At 41.7% G+C, this 21,297-nt stretch overlaps 2 protein-coding genes and 1 long non-coding RNA gene across 8 annotated transcripts in view; 1 reads left to right on the top strand and 2 right to left on the bottom strand.

Annotated features, from left to right (window-relative positions):
* Nucleotides 1-686: 686 nt before the first annotated feature.
* On the bottom strand, nt 687-2,205 carry LOC107976461 (uncharacterized). The gene is made up of 2 exons (XM_016959965.4): nt 1,809-2,205; nt 687-1,690 (listed from the first exon to the last, which is right to left on the bottom strand). The coding sequence occupies exons 1-2, from the start codon at nt 1,898-1,900 to the stop codon at nt 943-945; spliced, it is 840 nt and encodes a 279-aa protein (XP_016815454.2). The 5' UTR covers nt 1,901-2,205; the 3' UTR covers nt 687-942.
* ZFP69 (ZFP69 zinc finger protein) lies at nt 1,362-19,988 on the top strand. Of its 6 annotated transcripts, none has more exons than XM_063782126.1 (6): nt 1,362-1,828; nt 2,992-3,444; nt 5,721-5,812; nt 13,107-13,233; nt 13,548-13,643; nt 18,621-19,988. In XM_063782126.1, the coding sequence occupies exons 2-6, from the start codon at nt 3,318-3,320 to the stop codon at nt 19,757-19,759; spliced, it is 1,581 nt and encodes a 526-aa protein (XP_063638196.1). In that variant the 5' UTR covers nt 1,362-1,828; nt 2,992-3,317; the 3' UTR covers nt 19,760-19,988. The 6 variants fall into 6 exon arrangements, with proteins under 6 accessions (XP_063638196.1, XP_063638189.1, XP_063638182.1 ...); XM_063782119.1 differs by having other exon boundaries at nt 1,700-1,828; nt 2,972-3,444; XM_063782112.1 differs by having other exon boundaries at nt 1,700-1,828; nt 2,972-3,444; nt 13,545-13,643.
* Nucleotides 16,044-21,297, bottom strand: part of LOC129143620 (uncharacterized) — a 15,914-nt gene continuing 10,660 nt past the window's right edge. The window contains exon 3 of the long non-coding RNA XR_008547258.2: nt 16,044-17,704. This is a non-coding gene — a long non-coding RNA (uncharacterized LOC129143620). The remainder of the gene's footprint in view (nt 17,705-21,297) is intronic.

Genomic DNA, 21,297 nt, shown 5'->3' with positions numbered 1-21,297 from the left:
CATGCCCGGCTAATTTTTGTATTTTTGGTAGATTTGGGATTACACGCCTGTAATCCCAGCACTTTGGGAGGCCGAGGTGGGTGGATCACTTGAGGCTGGGAGTTTGAGACCAGCCTAGCCAACATGGTGAAACCCCGTCTCTACTAAAAATACAAAAATTAGCCAGGCTTAGTGGCAGGCGCCTATAATCCCAGCTACTCAGGAGGCTGAGGCAGGGAGAACTGCTTGAACCCGGGAGGTGGAGGTTGCAGTGAGCGGAGATCGCGCCACTACACTCCAGCCCGGGCAACAGAGTGAGACTGTCTCAAGAATAATTATATATATATATATATGCCGGGTGCGGTGGCTCACGCCTGTAATCCCAGCACTTTAGGAGGCTGAGGCGGATGAATCACTTGAGGTCTGCAGTTCGAGACCAGCCTGACCAACATGGAGAAACCCCATCTCTACTAAAAATACAAAATTACAGGCATGGTGATGCGTGCCTGTAATCCCAGCTACTCCGGAGGCTGAGGCAGGAGAATCGCTTGAACCCGGGAGGCAGAGGTTGCAGTGAGCCGACATCGCGCCACTGCACTCCAGCTTGGGCAACAAGAGCGAAACTCCGTCTCAAAAAAAATTTATTTATATATTATATATATATATGTATACACACACACACACACACACACACACACACACACGTATTCCAGAATTTTATTTTTAAATTTTATTGTTGTTTTCTACAGTGGGTTGATACAAATATCCTAGCCCATCATCTCCCCACCCTGCTTTCCTTTTCTTCATGGTCCTCACCATCGCCTGGGGTATTATCTATTTATTTTTCTATTTGGTATTGTCAATTAATTTCGATGTAATTAAGTTCCAAGAAAGCAGGAACTGCGTTTTGTTAACTGCTGTATACGCAGGGCCAATAAGAATGTGGGGGTACATCTTACACACTCAGAATAGATAACTGAATGAATGAGTGAATGAATGAATGAGTGAATGAATGAATGACAGGGAAGGCGCTTCACCGGAAAGGCTGAAGGAGGTCTCCCAAGGACCGCTGTGAGGAAACGTGGGGCGGCGTAGCTGGGTGGCCGCTACCCACGGTTCCGGACGGCCCTCGGGGGCGCGCTCGGGCGGCTTCCAGCTTCCGGGTTCGAGGGCGCGCGCTGCTTCCCGGGAGAGGGCGGGCTCCGTGGCAGCCCCCTGTGGGCGGAGCCGGCGGCCGGGGCTCACAACCCGCCGGAAGACGCGCGGGTTGTGGCTGCTGCAGCGGGACCGCGTGGGGTGGGCCCCGGGACCGCCAGGGCTGCAGCGAGAGCGGCCGGCGGTGCAAGCGGCCGGGAGGGCGCGGCCGGAGGCAGAGGCCAGGCGAGACACCCGGCTGCGGCCTAAGAGGCCAGGCTGGGTGGGCTTGGCTGCAGCCGCCGGCCCCGTGTTAAAGCGGCAGCCAGGGAGGTGTATCCTCGCCGGGGTCTGCAAGACGCCGGCTCGGGGCATCCCTCCCATTCCGGCCCTCAAAGCCTCGCTCCTGGGGGCGCTGCTGGGAAAGCCCACCCGCCTGGGCGGGCCCTTGATGGGAATGTGGAGCAGACCCTCGTCCACTCCGGAGGCCGAGGGTCCTCCGGGCTTCCGAAGGAAGCCGACCTCAACGCTGGACGCTTCTTGGAGAATGATTGCGTTGAGTGGAGATGTGGTCTGTCTATAAAAGGCCGGGAGGGAACAATATCTGTTACCACTCAGTCCGTCTCTAAAGAGACACTCTTTACAGCTGAAAACCTCAAGAGTGAGCACTCCCACGCCCCCGTCTCTGGTCCTACCTGGGTCCAAGGCCGATGTGGTGAGTAGGAGTCTGTGTGCAGTCTTTGAGTCCGAGGGTGGCATGTCTGGGAGCACTGTGAGGGTGGGGCATCTTCGATATGAAGCTTCTCAGCCATTAACTGTTTTCCCGAGTAAGATTCGAAAATTCGTGCACTTTGGTAACAAGACTTTTTATGTATTCAGGGGTGGGATATTTTTCACAAGCTCCAATTCCTAGAACACACGCAGCTCCTGTCTCTGCATATAGTCACACACACACACACACACACACACGCGCGCGCGCGCGCGCGCGCCTATAAGTCACATACCCATCCTTCTCCAACAAACTTCAAAAAGTTGGGCCAGCTCCCTTCCCACGTAGCTCCGACTGTTCTTGGAGTGCCGTATACTTTGGACCTGGTCACGGTCAAAGCACCTGCTCAGATTCTAGGGTTTGGTTGAGATGATGGGTTTGAGTTGTTTCCAAATTTGCCTATTACTATTCTGCAGTAGTCCTCATTATACTAAATTTACACCATTTGAAGACATACCCTCTTCCCCAATTTTAACATTTCTGAAACCAAGATGCATCTTCCCAGTGTGGTTCCAAGGAACTTGCCAGCTGCTGGGCATCTGCGTGGGTGGTGACGTGGCTGTCACTGCTTGCTCATGCCAAAATGCAGCTATGTCATTATTCTGTCAGTTGAGATATTTTGAACTTTAAATGCAGATTTAATTGTTTCTAAAAATAACTTTAAAAATTAATACTATGATTCAGCAATATGATAACAGGTTTATAACAATGTTCATTAAGGGTTTACTGTATGCCTAGCATTGTCTCAACCAACATTACAACTCTATAGAATACAATTATTATCTCCATTTTATAGATTAAGAAACTGAAGCTGAGAGTTGAAGTGTCATAGAGCTTTTAAGTGCAAGTGTCAGGTTTCTAAGCCAGGCTGTCTGATTTCAAAGCCTGCCCTCTTAAACCCCGTCTGTGTCCAGGCAGAAGATGCATGCAGCTTACAAGGAGGGAAGATGAGGCATGGTCTGTGCATGTTTGTACATCTTTGCATGTTTGTGTATGTATGTATAGAACTGGAGATAGAGCCATGTCCAGGAACATGTATTATATTTATTCCTGCATGGATAACATATTTTTCTTTTGGGTATTTTGCAGTTTTAAATATATTTCTGCAGATTCTGGAGTTCTGGAGACAAGTGCTTCTGGATCCCTCTTCCCTTCCCTTTTGCTCCTCTAAAGAGTATGGAGACATGAACTCAAACCTAACTAACTGGCTGCCTCCCAAAGAAAGTGCTTGATTTAAAGGGGAGTTTGTTTTCCAGAATTGTTAAAGTCACATCAGTCTCTAGGAACCCCCAGGTCCTGGTGCTGCAGGGACACACCAGAGTCCTGAGGGCAGGTGATTGGAATCTGAGCAACACCCCACAACTGTGAAGCGTCTCATCAAGAGCTTCTGGCAATTTCCTCAACAGAAGTGGACAAGTCCAGTAAGGCAGGCATCATGCCACAGCAGCTCCTGATCACCCTGCCTACCGAGGCCAGCACCTGGGTGAAGCTGCAACATCCAAAGAAGGCCGTGGAGGGGGCGCCCCTGTGGGAGGATGTGACTAAAATGTTTGAAGGAGAAGGTGAGAATGGGCTGATGGAGGGGGAAGAAGGGGATCTCATTTGTGTGTGAAAAGATAGGTACACACTTCATTGAAGTGGAGAGAAGGAGGGAGAGAAGGTCTTTGGGGGTTCATTCTTGTGGTTTTTGGGAAGGGGACAGCTGTGAGGGAAAATCTTGGGGTCCAGCATGGACTCCTTGTGACACGTGCTTGCAGCTGCTCTCATCTCCCATCTTCAAATACTACATGTGGCAGGAAGACAGAATACAAGGTGTTCCCCACCAGTGGTGCCTGAGTGTGGGAATGTGATTCACAGACGGGTCTAAGATTTCTGCCCTCCTTAAGTCCTCTAAGGGTTTTCCTGCACAGGTTCCAGTCATTTTAGCCCCAACCCAGTATTTATCACAAGTATCAGTTTTTTCTTTTCATCTGCTGAGAGGCAGGAATGACATGCCAGATTACTCTCATGTTAGCTTGAACTGTGGGAGAGATGCCCAACAATCACACCTTATTTAGTGGTCTGGTTAGGAATAAATAGAAGGATGGAGGAAGTCATGTGTCTCATGTGGTGTTTTAATTCATACCTTTAATGCTTTACACTCAGCCAGTATTTATTGTTCTAGTTGTGTCAGGCAGGGACTTTGGCTAAACATCTTAAAAGATGGAAAAATGAATAATTATCTCTAATTCTGATTACTAATGGATTGAGATAGGCATACACCTCAATCAAAATAATAGAAAGCAGCCTAAGAAAAGTTATTTTGGAACACAAGCGACAGGAAACTTTGTTCTGGTTGTAATTTTTTTTTTTTTTGGTGACGGAGTCTCGCTGTGTCACCCAGGCTGGAGTGCAGTGGCGTGATCTCAGCTCACTGCAACTCCTGCCTCCCAGGTTCAAGCGATTCTCCTGCCTCAGCCTCCTGAGCAGCTGGGACTACAGGTGTCTGCCACCACGCCTGGATAATTTTTGCATTGCTTTTTTCATATTTGATAGCAGGTTTTTTTTTATTGGTTACAAAACCTAAGCCCATATACAGAATTAGGAACACAGTTAGATGCCTCTTTTGAAAGAACATTTTAGTCTTTTTAAACTGAGTTTAAAAAAAAACCGTGCAATTTTCAAACACTGTTTTGAAAACTTAAAAGTGCAGCAATATACTTAGTTTCCTTTATCTACGAAATGGTGCAATTCCACTTCAAAACTGGTAAGGTCACAACAAATTGAATCAAGGAAATGCATACAAATGTCTGCACTACTTGATGCTAATGTTTATTTGAATGTTAGTTTGTACTTTCAAACATGAGAGGAAATAGGAATCATCACAGTAGAGGCCCAATTTTAATCATAATGTGTGCAAATTTAAAATTAAAAGGTAGTCAGTTAAGGAAAGTCCAGAAGAAACTAAACTGGAAGGAGTACAATTCACAATATCAAGAAGATTTGGACTTCAAGGGTTTCATCGAAGTTTGTGACCTTAATTAGCTTTTACGTTGTTACAGTTTTTATATTTTTAGTAGATATGGGGTTTCACCATATTGGCCAGGCTGGTCTCGAACTCCTGACCTCGTGATCCACCTGCCTCGGCCTCCCAAAGTTCTGAGATTACAGGCATGAGCCACTGCGCCCGGCCTGGTTGTATGTATTTAAGAAATTTTCACAGAGCAGGTAGCATTGATTTGGGCCTTGAAGAACGTCTTAGGTTTTTTGTGTAGATTTGGGGAAAGGATACAAAAGTGGGTGCCTTGAAGAAAATGGGGCATCTTTAGTCTGACTGAGAATCTTTAGTCTGAATGACTAATAATGTGGTGGGTGGGTGGGTGTGTCCCATGTATAAAGGATGGTAGTTTAGCAGTACCCGTTGTTGAGAAAATATGCTTTGGGCAGATTGTAGAGTGCCTTGAAGTCCATGGTGAAGTGTTTGGATTTTTCCTTCTTGTCAGTGGGGAACCTTTGAGGATTTTTGAACAAAGGAGTGGCCTGTTAGAGCTGTGCTTTTGGACCAGTATTGACCATTGGTAGAGTTTTTTGGACGGGGGAGTGGGATTTAAAGGATTCTGCATTTAAATATTTTGTTCTCTCATACATAGTTTTTGATCACTGGGAAACATTAATGCCCAAAGCGACTTGCAGCAGGTCCTCCTCATTAAGGAGGCTTCAGGCTGCTCTTGAGTCACTCTCAATGTCCCTCTTTGTGAACCTTTTTGGCGGAGGAGCCACATTGAGTGGGTCTGCAGGCAATTTCTTTATTTGGGAGATTTGGGGAGATGCAAAGCTCATGGCTCTTTTCCTTCCCCAGCTCTGCTGTCTCAGGATGCTGAGGACGTAAAGACCCAGAGAGAAAGTTTAGAGGATGAAGTGACCCCTGGACTCCCGACAGCAGAATCCCAGGTGAGTAGGGATTCATCTCATTTTCTTGACATTGCTTCTCCTGTTTTTAGGGTATATAACCTGTCTTTTTTGCAGAGGTGGGAGTGGTGGTGAGGTAGGGTATTAAGACTAACAAATTCAACCTAAGGAGCTTAGTGCAAGTTGTCCTTTTACAGAAAATTGGGCTCCAGTGGTGGCAATTTCCCTACTCATAGGGGTCTCCCTCCATGTCACTCTTGTTTCTCACCAACATCTGAATCTAGTATGATGCTACTTTCTATAAAGAAAGTGAAATGAGAGATACAATTCTAGCCCCTAAAAACCAACCGATACCACATGAGAGCTAAGAGAAATCTCAATAAAATACTCAAAATCAAAATGTCTAAGAAGGTTCTTTCTTAGTGATGTACATGTATTACTGTGAACTTTGAGAGGTGACCCTTAGTGTAATATTGAAAACAGAGGTCAAACCAGAACCAAAGGAGAAGTGAGTAGAAAAGAAATAGGCCACACAGTGCACACATCAGACGGGCTGGCCAGAAAAGCTAGAGTAGCCACTGAGAGCAGCTACAACAGCATGTCACAAATGGGATAGTCGGTACTGCCTATTGGAAACAGAGATGAAATGGAAGGAAAATTGTAGAATAAATGTGAAAGAAAGACTTAAAGAGGAGATCTTATTGGAGGACAGAAGGGTTTTAAGTGAAATGAACTGGAGTGCTGAAATTAGATGGTATAACATTTGTCTAGTTGCTCAGTGATCTGGGGCAATTACTTTAGCTTTTGTTTTTTTTTGAGACAGTTTCAAGTTTAAAGTAAAAAGATGAAAAAAGCTATACCGTACAAACAATAATTAAAAGAACATTGGAGGCATATATTATATCACGCAAAGTGGACTTCTGGAAAAGGAGTATTCCTAGGCAAAAAGGGACATTTCATAATAATAAGAGGGTCAACAATTCTAAGTGTTTATACATGTGATGACAGAACTTCAAAATAAAGCAAAATTGACAGAACTAAAGAGAGATATAGACAAAATCACAGTAATTAGAAACTTTAACACTTCTTTCTCAGTAATTGTAACCAGTAGACAAAAACTCATCAAGGATACAGAAGATTTGAACAACACTATCAACCAATTTAACCTAATTAACACTTATGGAACACTACGTCTAACAACTACAGAACATATATTCTTTTTAAAAATAGAGATCTCATTTTTAAATGAGATCTGCGGGTGGGGTGGAATCGACTGGTGGATCAACTGGGGGTGGAGTGGAATACCGTTTAAAAAGGGGCATGAAGGAACGTTCTGAGATGGTGGAAATGTTCTCTATCTTGATTACATTATGTTACATATGTCAAAATCAAACCATACACCTTTTTTAATTTTTTTTTTTTTTTTTTTTTTTTTTTAGAGACTGAGTCTCACTTTGTAGCTCAGGCTGCAGTGCAGTGGTACAATCATAACTCATTGCAACCTCAAACTCCTGGGCTCAAGCAGTTCTCCTGCCTAAGCCTCCCAAGTAGCTAGGACTACAGGAACATGCCACCATACTTTGCCAATTAAAAAAATGACAGAAAAAATAGGGTCTTACTGTGTTGTCCAACTGGTCTCAAACTCTTCAGCTCAAACAATCCTTCTGCCTCAGCCTCCCAAAGTGCTGGGATTACAGACGAGCCACTGCACCCAGCCCAAACTGTACACTTTCTTAGTGTATTTTCCTGTATGTAAATTGTACTTCAGTTTAAAAAAATTTAATCCTTTAAACCCATCAGTTTATGATAAATGTAGGAAGTGAAAAATTCCAGATAAGTAGAATGTAGCGATAACTCTTTAGACTATTATCGTTACTTCTTCCATATTACTATAAATAAAGCTGCAATATATTCCAATCCTAGATGGCAGATATTAGCATTTGACCTTCTTATTTGAGGACACTGAGATTGTAAAAAGCTTAAGTGGCCGGGCATGGTGGCTCATGCCTGTGGTCCCAGCACTTTGGGAGCCAGAGACAGAAAGATCACCTGAGGTCAGGAGTTCAAGACCAGCCTGTCCAACATCGAGAAACCCCGTCTCTACTAAAAATACAATATTAGCCGGACGTGGTGGTGTGTGCCTGTAATCCCAGCTACTCTGGCGGCTGAGGCAGGAGAATCACTTGAACCCGGGAGGCGGAGGTTGCATGAGCCGAGATTGCGCCATTGCACTCTAGCCTGGGCAACAAGAGCAAAACTCCGTCTCAAAAAATAAAAATAAAATAAAATAAATAAAACAATCAGTATGGTTGGGTCTAAGTGTATACTTTTGTTTGCTATTTGTCCTATCTAGCCTTTGTTTATTTGTTTCTCTTTTCCTGCCTTCTTTTTGTTTGGTTTTGTTTTTTTAAAGACAGAGTCTCGCTTTGTCACCCAGGCTGGACTGCAGTGGTGCGATCTCGGCTCACTACAACCTCCACCTCCTGGGTTCAAGCGATTCTCCAGCCTCAGCCTCCCAAGTAGCTGAGATTACAGGTGCCTGCCACCACACCTGGCTAATTTTGTATTTTTAGTAGAGATGGGGTTTCACCATGTTGGCTAGGCTGGTCTCAAGCTCTTAACCTCAAGTTACCTGCCCACCTCAGCCTCCGAAAGTGCTGGGATTACAGGTGTGAGCCACCGTGCCCAGCCTTTTTCTGCCTTCTTTTGCATTGAATCATTTTTCCAGTATTCCATTTTATGTCCTCTAATGACTTTTAAGCTACAGTTCTTTGATTTTTTTTTTTTAATTGAGACAGAGTCTTGCTCTGTTGCCCAGGCTGGAGTGCAGTGGTGCAATCTTGGCTCACTGCAACCTCTACGTCCTGGGTTCAAGCAATTCTGCCTTAGCCTCCTGAGTAGCTGGGACTACAGGCGCGTGCCACCACACCTGGCTAATTTTTTTTTGTATTTTTAGCAGAGACGAGGTTTTACTGTGTTAGCCAGGATGGTCTTGATCTCCTGACCTCGTGATCCGCCCGCCTCTCCCTCCCAAAGGGCTGAGATTACAGGCATGGGCCACTGCGCCTGGCCTGCTTTTTTTTTTTTTTTTTTTTTTTTTTGATACAGAGTTTCACTCTTGTTGCCCAGGCTGGAGTGCAGTGGCATGATCTCGGCTCACTGCAACCTCTGCCTTCCAGGTTCAAGCAATTCTCCTGCCTCAGCCTCTCGAGTAGCTGGGATTACAGGCTCCCACCACCACGCCTGGCTAATTTTTGTATTTTTAGTAGAGACTGGGTTTTGCCATGGTGGCCGGGCTGGTCTCGAACTCCTGACCTCAGGTGATCCACCCACCTTGGCCTCCCAAAGTGCTGGGATTACAGGCGTGAACCACTGAGTCTGGCCAGTTCTTTGATTTATTTTTAGTGGTTGCCCTAACAACCACTAAAAACAATCATATTATATGTGAGGCCATATAATATTAATTCAAAGTAACTGTGGAATGTTACAAATGTATTTAACATTACACATGTTACAAAAGTAACATTCCACAGTTACTTTGAATTAATGTTTTATGGCTTCACATATCATATGAAAGACTTACATTATATTTTCATATACTCCTTCCCACTCTTAGTGTTTTGTCAATATACATTTTGTTTTACGTGTAAAAACACCACAGTATATTGTTCTTAATTTTGCTTTTAATAGTAAACTGTCTTATAACAAATTATGAAAATGGAAAAAAACACGTCTTTCGTATTTGCCCTCATATTTATCCATTTAGGCACTCTTCCTTTTCCCCTTTCATTCCAGGTTTCTATCTTGCATCATTTCCCTTCAGCTTAAAGAACTTTGTTTAGCATTTCTTATAATTGGGTGTTCTGGTGACAAATTCTCACTTTTATTGATCTAAACATTTCTTTATATTATCTTCCTATTTGAGGATCTTATTGGATAAAGAATTCTAGGTTGACTGCTTTTTCTTTAAGTAGTTTAAAAATGTTCCATTATCTTTTAGATTGTATTATCTGTGATGAGAAGGCAGGTGTTATTCTTTCTATGTGATGTATCTGTTTTATATCAACTTTTATCTGATGTGCATAGGTGTGATTTGTTGTTGTTGTTGTTGTTGTTGTTGTTGTTTGAGACGGAGTCTTGCTCTGTCACCCAGGCAGGAGTGCAGTGGCATGATCTTGGCCCACTGCAACCTCCACCTCCTGGGTTCAAGAAATCCTCTCACATCAGCCTCTCAAGTAGCTAGGATAACAGATGTAAACTACCACACCCGCCTTATTTTACTTTATTTTTTATTTTGTGTATTTTTAGTAGAGATGGGGTTTCACCATGTTGGCCAGGCTGGTCTCAAACTCCTGACCTCAAGTGATCTGCCACCATAGCCTCCCAAAGTGCTGGGATTACAGGCACGAGCCACTGTGCCTTGCTGTGATTTTTCTTTTGAGTTTATCCTTTTTGGGGTTTGCTGAGCTTCTTGGATCTGTGGGTTGATTTTTTTTCCTATTAGTTTGGAAAATCTTCAGCCATTATTTTTCAAATATTTTTTCTACCTATTCCCTCTTCTGAGATTGCTCTTTCTCCCTCCCTGCTTCCCTTCCTCCCTTCCTCCCTCCTTTCCTCCCTCCCTTCCTTCCTTCCCTTCCTCCCTCCTTTCCTCCCTTCCTTCCTTCCCTTCCTCCCTCCCTCCATCCCTCCCTTCCTCCCTCCCTCCATCCCTCCCTCCCTTCTTTTTCCTCCCTCCCTCCCTCCCTCCCACCACTACCTCTCAGGCTTAAGTGATCCTCCTGCCTCAGCCTCCTGAGCAGCTGGGGCTACAAGTGTGCGCCACCATGCCTGGCTAATTTTTGTATTTTTTTTGTAGAGACAGGGTCTTCCTATGTTGCCTAGGCTGGTCTCAAACTCTTGAGCTCAAGCAGTCCTCCTGCCTTGGCCTTCCAAAGTGCTGGGATTACAGGCAGGAGCCATCCCACCTAGCCCTGAGATTCTAATTACATGTATAATAGACCACTTGATATTATCCCACAGATTTTTTTCTCTTGGTACTCTAGTTTGAATAATATTTATTGACCCATCTTAAGTTTCACTGATCTTATCTCATCATGGTCTAATCTACTTTAAGCCCATCCAATGAATTTTTAGATATTGTCTTTTTCACTTGTAGAATTTTCATTTACAGTTGATTTTTTTTTTTTTTTTTTTTTTAAGATGGAGTCTTGCTCTGTCACCAGGCTGGAGTGCAGTGGCAAGATCTCGGCTCACTGCAACCTCCGCCTCCCGGGTTCAAGTGATTCTTCTGCCTCAGCCTTCCGAGTAGCTGGGACTACAGGCATGCACCACCATGCCCAGCTAATTTTTGTATTTTTAGTAGAGACAGGGTTTCACCATGTTGGCCAGGATGGTCTTGATATCTTGACCTCATGATCTGCCCGCATCAGCCTCCCAAAGTGCTGGGATTACAGGCATGAGCCACTGCGCCCGGCCTACAGTTGATTCTTGAGCAGCGCAGGTTTGAACTGTGCAGGTCCACTTCTATATAGACTTTTTTCAATAAATATATTGAAACATTTTTTGGAGATTTGTGACAATTTGAAAAAACTTGCAGATGGACCATGTAGCCTAGGAGTATCAAAAAAATTAAGAAAAAGTTAGGTATGTTATGAATACATAAAATATATGTAGGTACTAGTCTATTTCATCATTTACTACCATGAGATACACGTATCTATTATAAAAAGTTAAAAATTTTCAAAGCTTATGTGCACAGACTATTCATGGTGCCATTCTCAGTTGAGAGAAATGTAAACAAATGTAAAGATGCAGTATTAAATCACTACTGCATAAAATAAACTATAGTACACATAGTGTATTAGTATGATAATTTTATAGCTATCTCCTGTGGCTATTGTAGTGAGCTCAGGTGTTTCAAGTATTTACTTAAAATTCAGTGTGATGCTAAGCATCTCTGCATTAGCACTTCATCTCTCCGGTAAATTGCATATCACAGTAAAAAGTGATCTCTCAGGCCGGGCGCGGTGGCTCACGCCTGTAATCCCAGCACTTCAGGAGGCTGAGGTGGGCGAATCGCCTGAGGCCAGGAGTTCGAGACCAGTCTGACCAACATGGTGAAACCCGGTCTCTACTAAAAATACAAAAATTAGCTGGGCGTGGTGGCGTGCACCTGTAATACCAGCTACCTGGGAGGCTGAGGCAGGAGAATCACTTGAACCCGGGAGGTGGCAGTGAGCTGAGCTCGCACCACTGCACTCCAGCCTGGACAACAGGGTGAGACTCTGTCTCAAAAAAAAAAAAAAAAAAGTGATCTCTAAGCCGGGCACGGTGTCTCATGCCTATAATGCGAACACTTTGAGGGGCCAAGGCAGGAGTGCATGTGTATATACATACATACATGTGTGTGTTTTGTATGTATACACACACACACATAGTTTATTCATGTGTTTTGTTCTATTTCCAAACCCTTTCGTCTCTCTGGTGGTTAAGGTGAGGGGCTCCTCCTAGAGCTGTGGCTGAGCTCTGGCTATCATGCAGCTTTAATTTGATTGAGTATACTTCTAATTAGCCCATGCCACAATTGCTGAGGGCTTTTCTTTTTATCTTTTTAGCATTTGAGCTTAGGAAGGGATTAGACTACAGTTCCAGACAGTTTTGTTCATTTTTGCATTAAACTCCAGCAGGGCCTCAGAATTCAAGCTCAGTAAGAATGCACAGGTCTTTGTGACAATAAGTGCGTGAGGTGGTGGGGGAACCCCTATCCCTATCCCACCCTGTTCCTCATCTCCACCTCTCTTGATTTCATTTCTTTCCACTCTCTCATCAACCGGCCTACCTCCAGCCATGCTGTTCACTTTCCTGTTCCTCAAGCCAAGGACACCGTCACCTTAGGTCCTTTGCACCTGCCCAGGATGCTCTTCTCTCAGATTTCCATGTGGTTCTTCCCTTTACTGAATTTATGTCTCCGGTCAAACATCACCCTTTTAGAGAGTCTTCCCCAACCACTTTACATAAAAGATCATCCTACCCTCACTGTGGTTCTCCCAATGTCTCTTATCCTGCTTAATTTTTTTCTAAGGTATGTATCACCATCTGTCTTTCTATATATTACATTATTTATAGTAATCTCCAGATTAGAGATCCAGACAGACTACAGTTCCAGACAGTTTTGTTGATCAGATTTGGAGATCAGAGGATCTCCAAACAGATCCAGAGAAGGCTCCTGATAAAAGTAAGTTTAGAATCTCTCAGAATTTAGAATACTGTCAGAACTCCTTGGAACTTAACAGAAGTGGTCTCCGGCTAAAAAGGAATGTATTTGATGTTCTAGGAATTGTTGACTTTCAAGGACATATCTATTGACTTCACCCAGGAAGAGTGGGGGCAGCTGGCTCCTGCTCACCAGAATCTATACCGAGAGGTGATGCTGGAGAACTACAGCAACTTGGTGTCAGTGGGTAAGACTTGGCTATCCATGCATCCAGAAACCCACCCATTACAGGAGAGTCATTATTTTAAATTATTGATGTGTAGATTCCTTGAGGCTTGATTTGGGTTCTGTATTAAAGATGTCTTATTCCCTTTGAAAACCAAGTGAGGGCATATCCGATTTGACTTTCTTGGGGAACAACTTTACTACACATAGTTAGGATAGAAAGACCCACCCCTTTCCACTTGTGGAGACCCTGAATACCAGAAGACTCAAAATTCTGAGGATGGTTCTTAGACATCAGCATAAACATTCACACTGTTTTTTTTACTACATAAGCAGGATATCAACTTTCCAAACCTAGTGTGATATCCCAGTTAGAGAAAGGAGAAGAGCCATGGATGGCAGAGAAAGAAGGCCCAGGAGATCCCAGTTCAGGTGAGACCAAGTGTGTTAGTCTGTTTTTGTGTTGCTATAAAGGAATACCTGAAACTCCATAATTTATAAAGAAAAGAAGTTTAATTGGCTAATGATTCTGCAGGCTGTACAGGAAGCATGGCACTGGCATCTGCTCCTGGTGAGGGCCTCAGGAAACTTACAATCATGGTGAAAGGCATATCACATGGTGGGAGCTGGAGCATGAGAGTGAAGGAGGAGGTGCCAGGCTCTTTTTCTTTTTCTTTTTTTTTTTTTTGAGACAGAGTCTCGCACTGTCGCCAGGCTGGAGTGCAGTGGCGCAATCTTGGCTCACTGCAACCTCCGCCTCTGGAGTTTAAGCGATTCTCCTGCCTCAGCCTCCCGAGTAGCTGGGACTACAGTTATGCGCCACCACGCTCAGCTAATTTTTGTATTTTTAGTAGAGACAGGGTTTCACCATGTTGGCCAGGATGGTCTTGATCTCGACCTTGTGATCTGCCCACCTCGGCCTTCCAAGGTGCTGGGATTTCAGGTGTGAGCCACTGCGCCAGGCTGGTGCCAGGCTTTTTAAACAACCAGATCTCACGTGAACTCAGAGTGAGAACTCATTACCATGGGGAGGACACTCATTCATGAGTGATCCACCCCCATAACCCAACACTTCCCACCAGGCCCCACCTGCAACACTGGGGATCACATTTCAACATGAGATTTGGAGGGGATAAATATTCAAACCAAATCACCAAGGCAGATGGAATTTTAATATGTAGGTCAGAGTGCTCAAAGCCTCGGCTGTGGGGAGGGCTCAGACCACTGGACAGAGCCTCCACTAAATTAATATCACCCGTCCCTTCCTTACCCCTTTCCTTCACTGAGCCCTTGCAAAAGTCCCCTGGAGTTGGAGGAAAGAGCAGTCTTGTCCTCATTAAGGTTGAGCTGGATTTTCCCTTTCTCCAGTATCCTAAGGGCTGCCAATCTAAAGCTTTCTCTAAGCAGTCAAATGTATGTGGTATTTTCACAGAAAACCAATCTCTTTCCAAGACTCTCATTGCATTCTACAAATCTTTAATTTTCCTGCACTCCATTTTTACTTCTTGCCAATGTTCATTTTACAATTCCAGCTTCGATTCTCATTCTCTTTTTAACTTATGTATCTTTTTTGTAACAGCTACTTATGAAAACTCCTGTAAGAGAAATTACCAAAGGATTCCTTCTCACCAAATGTCGGGGTCCCTAACAATCTCCTCAAACTTTGCTTTTTATTCTGAAATATTTTAGACACTCAGAAAGGCATAGAAAACATTATAACACATTTCTGTGTAGCTTCCACCTAGACTAAGAAATGAAACAGAGTTGAAGCTCCACTGTCCCCCTTACACCTTTTGAAATAAGCACTCTGCGTTGAAATATTATTCCCATGTCTTCGTGCTTTTATTACATGTATAATGTAGTAAAAGCAGTCTATATATCAGTGTATACATACTAAACAATATATAGCATTGTTTTGCATGTTCTCTTTCTTTAAATAAATGGTATGTATACTTCTTCCTTTTGCTTTTCTCATTCAACACTGGTGATATTCCTCAGTATGTTATTCTAGTTCATTCATTTCCATTGAGTTAATAAACCACAATGTTCTTATTCATTTTCCTGTTGATAGACATTTACATTGTTTCCAAATTTGGGAGTTACAAAGATGCTACAGCAAACCTTTGTGTACATAACTTCTTGTATACATAATGCAAGTGTTTCTCTAAGATAGCTGGTAGAAGCAAAATTGTTGGGTTGTAGAATATATGCACTTTCATTTTGCTAGGTATTACCAATTTGCTCTTCAAAGCAGTTACACCAGGTTATTCTCCCATTAACAGGGTTTGAGAGTTTCCATAACTCAGCATCTTTGTCAACATTTGTTATTGTCAAACTTTAAGATTTTTGTAAATTCACTGGGTTATGGTATCTTGTTTCTTTCATTTTCCTGATTACCAGTGAAAGGAAGTATATTTCTCATGTTCATTGACCATCCATCCATCTCTTCTTCTGTCCTTACTCTAATGCTAGGCTCTTCTGTTAATTACCTGTTTATATCCCTTGCCAATGTTTCTATAATCTTTTTTTCTTATTGATTGGTAGAAAAAAATGTGTGTGTGTATATGTGTGTGTGTGTGTATATATATATATATATATTCATTCTAGTATAATTATACATATATTCATTCTAGATAATAATCCTTGATAGCTTTATGTTTTGCAAATGTTTACTCTAGGTCAGTGGCCCATCTTTGACTTTTCAAAATTAGTGTCTTTTGTTAGACGTGAGTTTCTAAATTTAATGTTACTGAATTTATCAGGTTTTTCTTTATTGTTTGTGCTTTTTAAGAAACCCTTTTATGCCTTATTATTCTTTTTTGTAAACTTTTTAAATTGTTTTTAGAGACTGGGTCTTGCTATGTTGCCCAAGCCGGCCTCGAATTCCTGGGCTCAAGTGATTCTTCTGCCTCAGCTACCTCACCTACTAAAGAGGCTGAGGCAGGACTACAGGTGCATGCTGCTGTGCCCTGCTATCCTCCATTTTATCATATATGTGGATCATACATATATGTTTTTACATATTCCTGTATTTTCAAAGTTTTGCTTTTCACATTTAGGTTTAATTCATCTGGAATTTATTTTATATAAATAAATTTGTATGTATGAGGTGGAAATCTGATTAACTTTTTCCACATGGATAATCAGTCCAGGAATAGTTAATGCTGCTCTGTCACCTGTCAAGTTTCTTTATATGTTTGGGTCTGTTTCCGTTTTGTATATTCTTTTTCTATCGTGTTTCTCTCTTTATGTTGTTTTATTCTTTTGTTTTTCTGTCCTTACTCTAATGCCAGGCTGTCTTAAAAACTGTATTTCATAATGAGACTTAATATGTGGTAGAGGTAGTTCACCCACCTTGTTCTTTAAAATTGTTCTGGTTATTCTTGGATCCTTGTTGTTCTATTTGAATTATATAATCAGAGCATCAGATCACACCCACAAATACTCTGCTGGCATTTTGATTGGAATAGAATTGAATTTCTAGATCAATTTTGGGGGAGTTAACATTGTTATGCTATTGAATCCTTCCAGGAATATGATATAGCACTCCATTTATTGATATTTCCTAATTTTTTTCAGTAACATTTCAGGATTTTCTCCTGTACATATTGTACATTTTTTGTTAGATTGATTCTGAAAATCTTGTATTTTGTTGCTACCGTAGATGGTATTTTTTTTCCTTTTCTTTTCCCTGAGCCTCAGTCGTGAACAGGTATATTTTTAAAGAAAGATTATGTTGCTGGCCAGGTGTGGTGGCTCATGCCTATAATCCCAGCATTTTGGGATGCTGAGGCGGGCAGATCACCTGAGGTCAGGAGTTCGAGACCAGCCTGACCAACATGGTGAAACTCCATCTCTACTAAAAATACAAAATTAGCCAGGTGTGGCGGTGCATGCCTGTAATCCCAGCTACTCAGGAGGCTGAGGCAGGAGAATCGCTTGAACCCGGGAGGCGGAGGTTGCAGTGAGCCAAGATCACACCGTTGCACTCCAGCCTGGGCAACAAGAGTGAAACTCTGTCTCAAAAAAAAAAAAAAAAAAAAATTATGTTGCTGGTAAGTAATAACAAAATTGATTTTGAATATTGACCTTTTATGCAGCCACCTTGTTTTACTCTGTTATTAATTCCAATCACTGTTTGTATATTTTCCTGGGTTTTCTCTTCCTCAACTTACAATAATGAAAATAATAATAAAAGCTACCATGAATGTTCTTTCCCAGCCTCTGGATGAAATCTCAGAGAGTTCCATTGATGATCCCGTTCCTTTAAATAACAAGAACAGTCTTGACTTTAGTAAAATGCCTATTTAGTTCAGTGCAATAATAAAAACTCCTAACTTCATTCAAAACTAAACCCTCTCTTCTTCCCCACTAGCTTGACACTCCCTCATGCTCGGATACTGAATTAGGGAGGGATGCATAAATGGCTTCTTTGCTTTTCCCCCATCATTTCTTCTTTTCCTCCTCCGCTATTCAAGACCAGAATCAGGGACCTGCAGAGCATAGATATTATTAGACATTATTATTGCCTGTTGTCATTTAGAATTTGACATTTTGAATTGCTAATGATCCATCTGTGTTGGCTAAAAAAATCTTATAAGAAATTAAACCTTTCAGGAATACATAAAGACCTGTCAGTTGAAATATTAGTAATGGTGCAACAAATTTATCAAGTAAAAATCTTAAAGGTTAAAGGGTATTTTCCTAGAACCTAGCAGCAGTAACAGCATAGCAATCTGGGTTTCTTACAAGTCTCCTTTGTATAAGTAATACTTCCATGAACATATTAATAACTATAGAAAGAGAAATATATATATACACACACACAAGTTTCAATAAAAGACAGCATAATGTTCTTGTGTGTATTCTTAGTTCAAACTGTATTTTCTGAACTAATGTCTCCTGCTGCTGCCAGAGTGGGGAGGGAAATATCTTCCTTTTATCTTTCTGAGATTGTTTTCCAAAAGTAGTTGTCAATTAAAAATACTTATATTCTTAAGTCATAGCTCTGAAATTTTATTACTTAGTATTATTAGAGCAGGACTAAAAGATTCAAATATTTATATGATATTTATAAATATTTGATATATTTATAAATATTTGATATATAAAATATACATTATATATAAATATATATTTATTTATATTTATATATTTATATATTTATAAATATTTGATATATAAAATATACATTATATATATAAAATATATATATATCAAATATATATATAATGACACTTTTAACCTGTTCACTGTTTCTTAATTTCCTTTCCCATTACCTCTCCAAGCAGCATAATCATATTTAAATATGAGTCAAAATCTCATGCACTTATCCATATTGTTGTCTAAATCTCTGTTCCATAACCACTACAGTAATTGGTTTTTAAATCTTTTTTTCATTTCTTTCAGACTTGAAGAGTAAAATAGAAACCATTGAGTCAACTGCAAAGAGTGCCATTTCACAGGAGCGCTTATATCATGGCATTATGATGGAAAGTTTCATGAGGGATGATATAATTTATTCCACGTTGAGAAAAGTCTCCACATATGATGATGTCTTAGAAAGGCACCAGGAAACTTGTATGAGAGATGTGAGACAAGCCATCTTGACCCATAAGAAGAGAGTCCAAGAAACTAACAAATTTGGGGAAAATATCATTGTGCGTTCAAATGTTATTATTGAACAGAGGCACCATAAATATGATACACCTACAAAGCGGAACACATACAAATTAGATTTGATTAATCATCCAACAAGTTACATAAGAACAAAAACCTATGAATGTAATATATGTGAAAAAATCTTCAAACAACCTATTCACCTTACTGAACATATGAGAATTCATACTGGTGAGAAACCTTTCAGATGTAAGGAATGTGGAAGGGCCTTTAGTCAAAGTGCATCCCTCAGTACACACCAGAGAATCCATACTGGTGAGAAACCCTTTGAATGTGAGGAATGTGGGAAAGCCTTCAGACATCGCTCATCACTTAATCAGCATCATAGAACTCACACTGGGGAGAAACCCTATGTATGTGATAAATGTCAGAAAGCTTTCAGCCAGAACATTAGCTTGGTTCAACATTTGAGGACTCATTCTGGAGAGAAACCTTTTACTTGCAATGAATGTGGGAAAACCTTTAGACAGATTAGACACCTTAGTGAACATATAAGAATTCATACCGGGGAGAAGCCCTATGCATGCACTGCATGTTGTAAAACCTTTAGTCATAGAGCGTATCTAACACATCACCAGAGAATCCATACTGGGGAGAGACCCTACAAATGTAGAGAATGTGGAAAAGCCTTTAGGCAGAGGATACACCTTAGCAACCATAAAACTGTTCATACAGGAGTGAAAGCATATGAATGCAACCGCTGTGGAAAAGCCTATAGGCATGATTCATCCTTTAAAAAACATCAGAGACATCACACTGGAGAAAAACCTTACGAATGTAACGAATGTGGAAAAGCCTTCAGCTATAACTCTTCACTTAGTCGACATCATGAAATACACAGGAGGAACGCCTTCCAAAATAAGGTGTAAAAACAGATATTTGACTTGAGAACAAAAGCCAAGTGTAAATTGGTGATTTAGAGTGCTTTAAAATTTCAGGACTCAAATATGAGGAATTGATGTAATGATGCCAACTTTTAATTTTTCCCATTGTAAATAAACATTACATTGACAGGTATTGACTACTAACACCTCTAAAAAGTACTTAAGATTAAAATCTGGTCCTTAAAATTAAATGAATTCAGCATTATGAAAAATTCATAACAGTTTTTTTCTGATTTCATGGTGGATTAATAAATTATTCTTCATGGGTATTCATGATTTGCAGACCAGCATTTGGGAACTATAGCTTAAAATATCACCAACCCTATTTTTTTAAATTAAAATTTTATTTTTTTGGCCAGGCATAGTGGCTTGTGCCTGTAATTGGGAGGTCAAGGAAGGAGGATCACTTGCCAGAAGTCAAGACCAGCCTGGACAACATAGCAAGACCCATCTCTGCAAAAAAGTTTTTAAAAAATTAGCCAGGCATGGTAGCATGTGCCTGTAGTCCTAGCTGTACAGAAGGCTGAAGCAGAAGGATCACCTGAGCCCAGGAGTTCAAGGTTGCAATGAGCTGTGATCACCACTGCATTTCAGGTGGGCAACAGAGTGAGACCCTGTCTCTACAAAAAAGAATAAAATAATGTATTTTTTAATGGGGAAAGCTTTCACATGGTATAAAGTCCAGAAAGTGGAAACAGTTATATGCAGTGAAAAGCCGCCTTCCTGTATTTCCCACCATAGATTTCTGCATAGAGGCAACCATTTTTAATAATTTTTTTGTGCATCCATTCAGCTTTTTAAAATTTATATCCAAGAGAATACAAATATACGGTTTTCCTTTGTCTTTTTGTTGTTTGTGTTTGAGACGGAGTCTCACTCTATTGTCCAGGCTGGAGTGTGGTGGCGGGATCTCAGCTCACTGCAGCCTCCGCCTCCAGAGTTCAAGTAATTCTCCTTCCTCAGCTTCCCGAGTAGCTGGGATTATAGGCACCCACCACCATGCCTAGCTACTTTTTGTATTTTTAGTAGAGACAGGGTGTCACCATGCTGGCCAGACTGGTCTTGAACTCCTGACCTCAGGCAATCCGCCCACCTCGGCCTCCCAAAGTGCTAGGATTACAGGCGTTGAGTTAACCACGCCTGGCCTCCTTTGTCTTTTTAAGCAGAAATGGCCACCTCCTATACAAACACATCTGCATGTTCTTTTTGAGACAGAGTCTCACTCTGTCACCCAGGCTGGAGTGCAGTGGCGCAATCTCGGATCACTGCAACCTCCACCTTCCAGGTTCAAGCGATTCTCCTACCTGAGCCTCCTGAGTAGCTGGGATTACAGGTGCGTACCATCACACCCAGCTGATATTTGTATTTTTAGTAGAGATGGGGTTTCACCATGTTGGCCAAGCTGGTCTCAAACTCCTGACCTCAGGTGATCCACCCACCTCGGCCTCCCAAAGTGCTGGGATTACAGGCGTGAGCCACTGCGCGCAGCCTGCATGTTACTTTTATTACATGATAATAGAGGC

This window comes from Pan troglodytes, chromosome 1 (genome assembly GCF_028858775.2).
Source record: "Pan troglodytes isolate AG18354 chromosome 1, NHGRI_mPanTro3-v2.0_pri, whole genome shotgun sequence".
Classification (NCBI taxonomy): domain Eukaryota; kingdom Metazoa; phylum Chordata; class Mammalia; order Primates; family Hominidae; genus Pan; species Pan troglodytes.
This window is presented reverse-complemented; position numbering and strand designations above follow the sequence as displayed.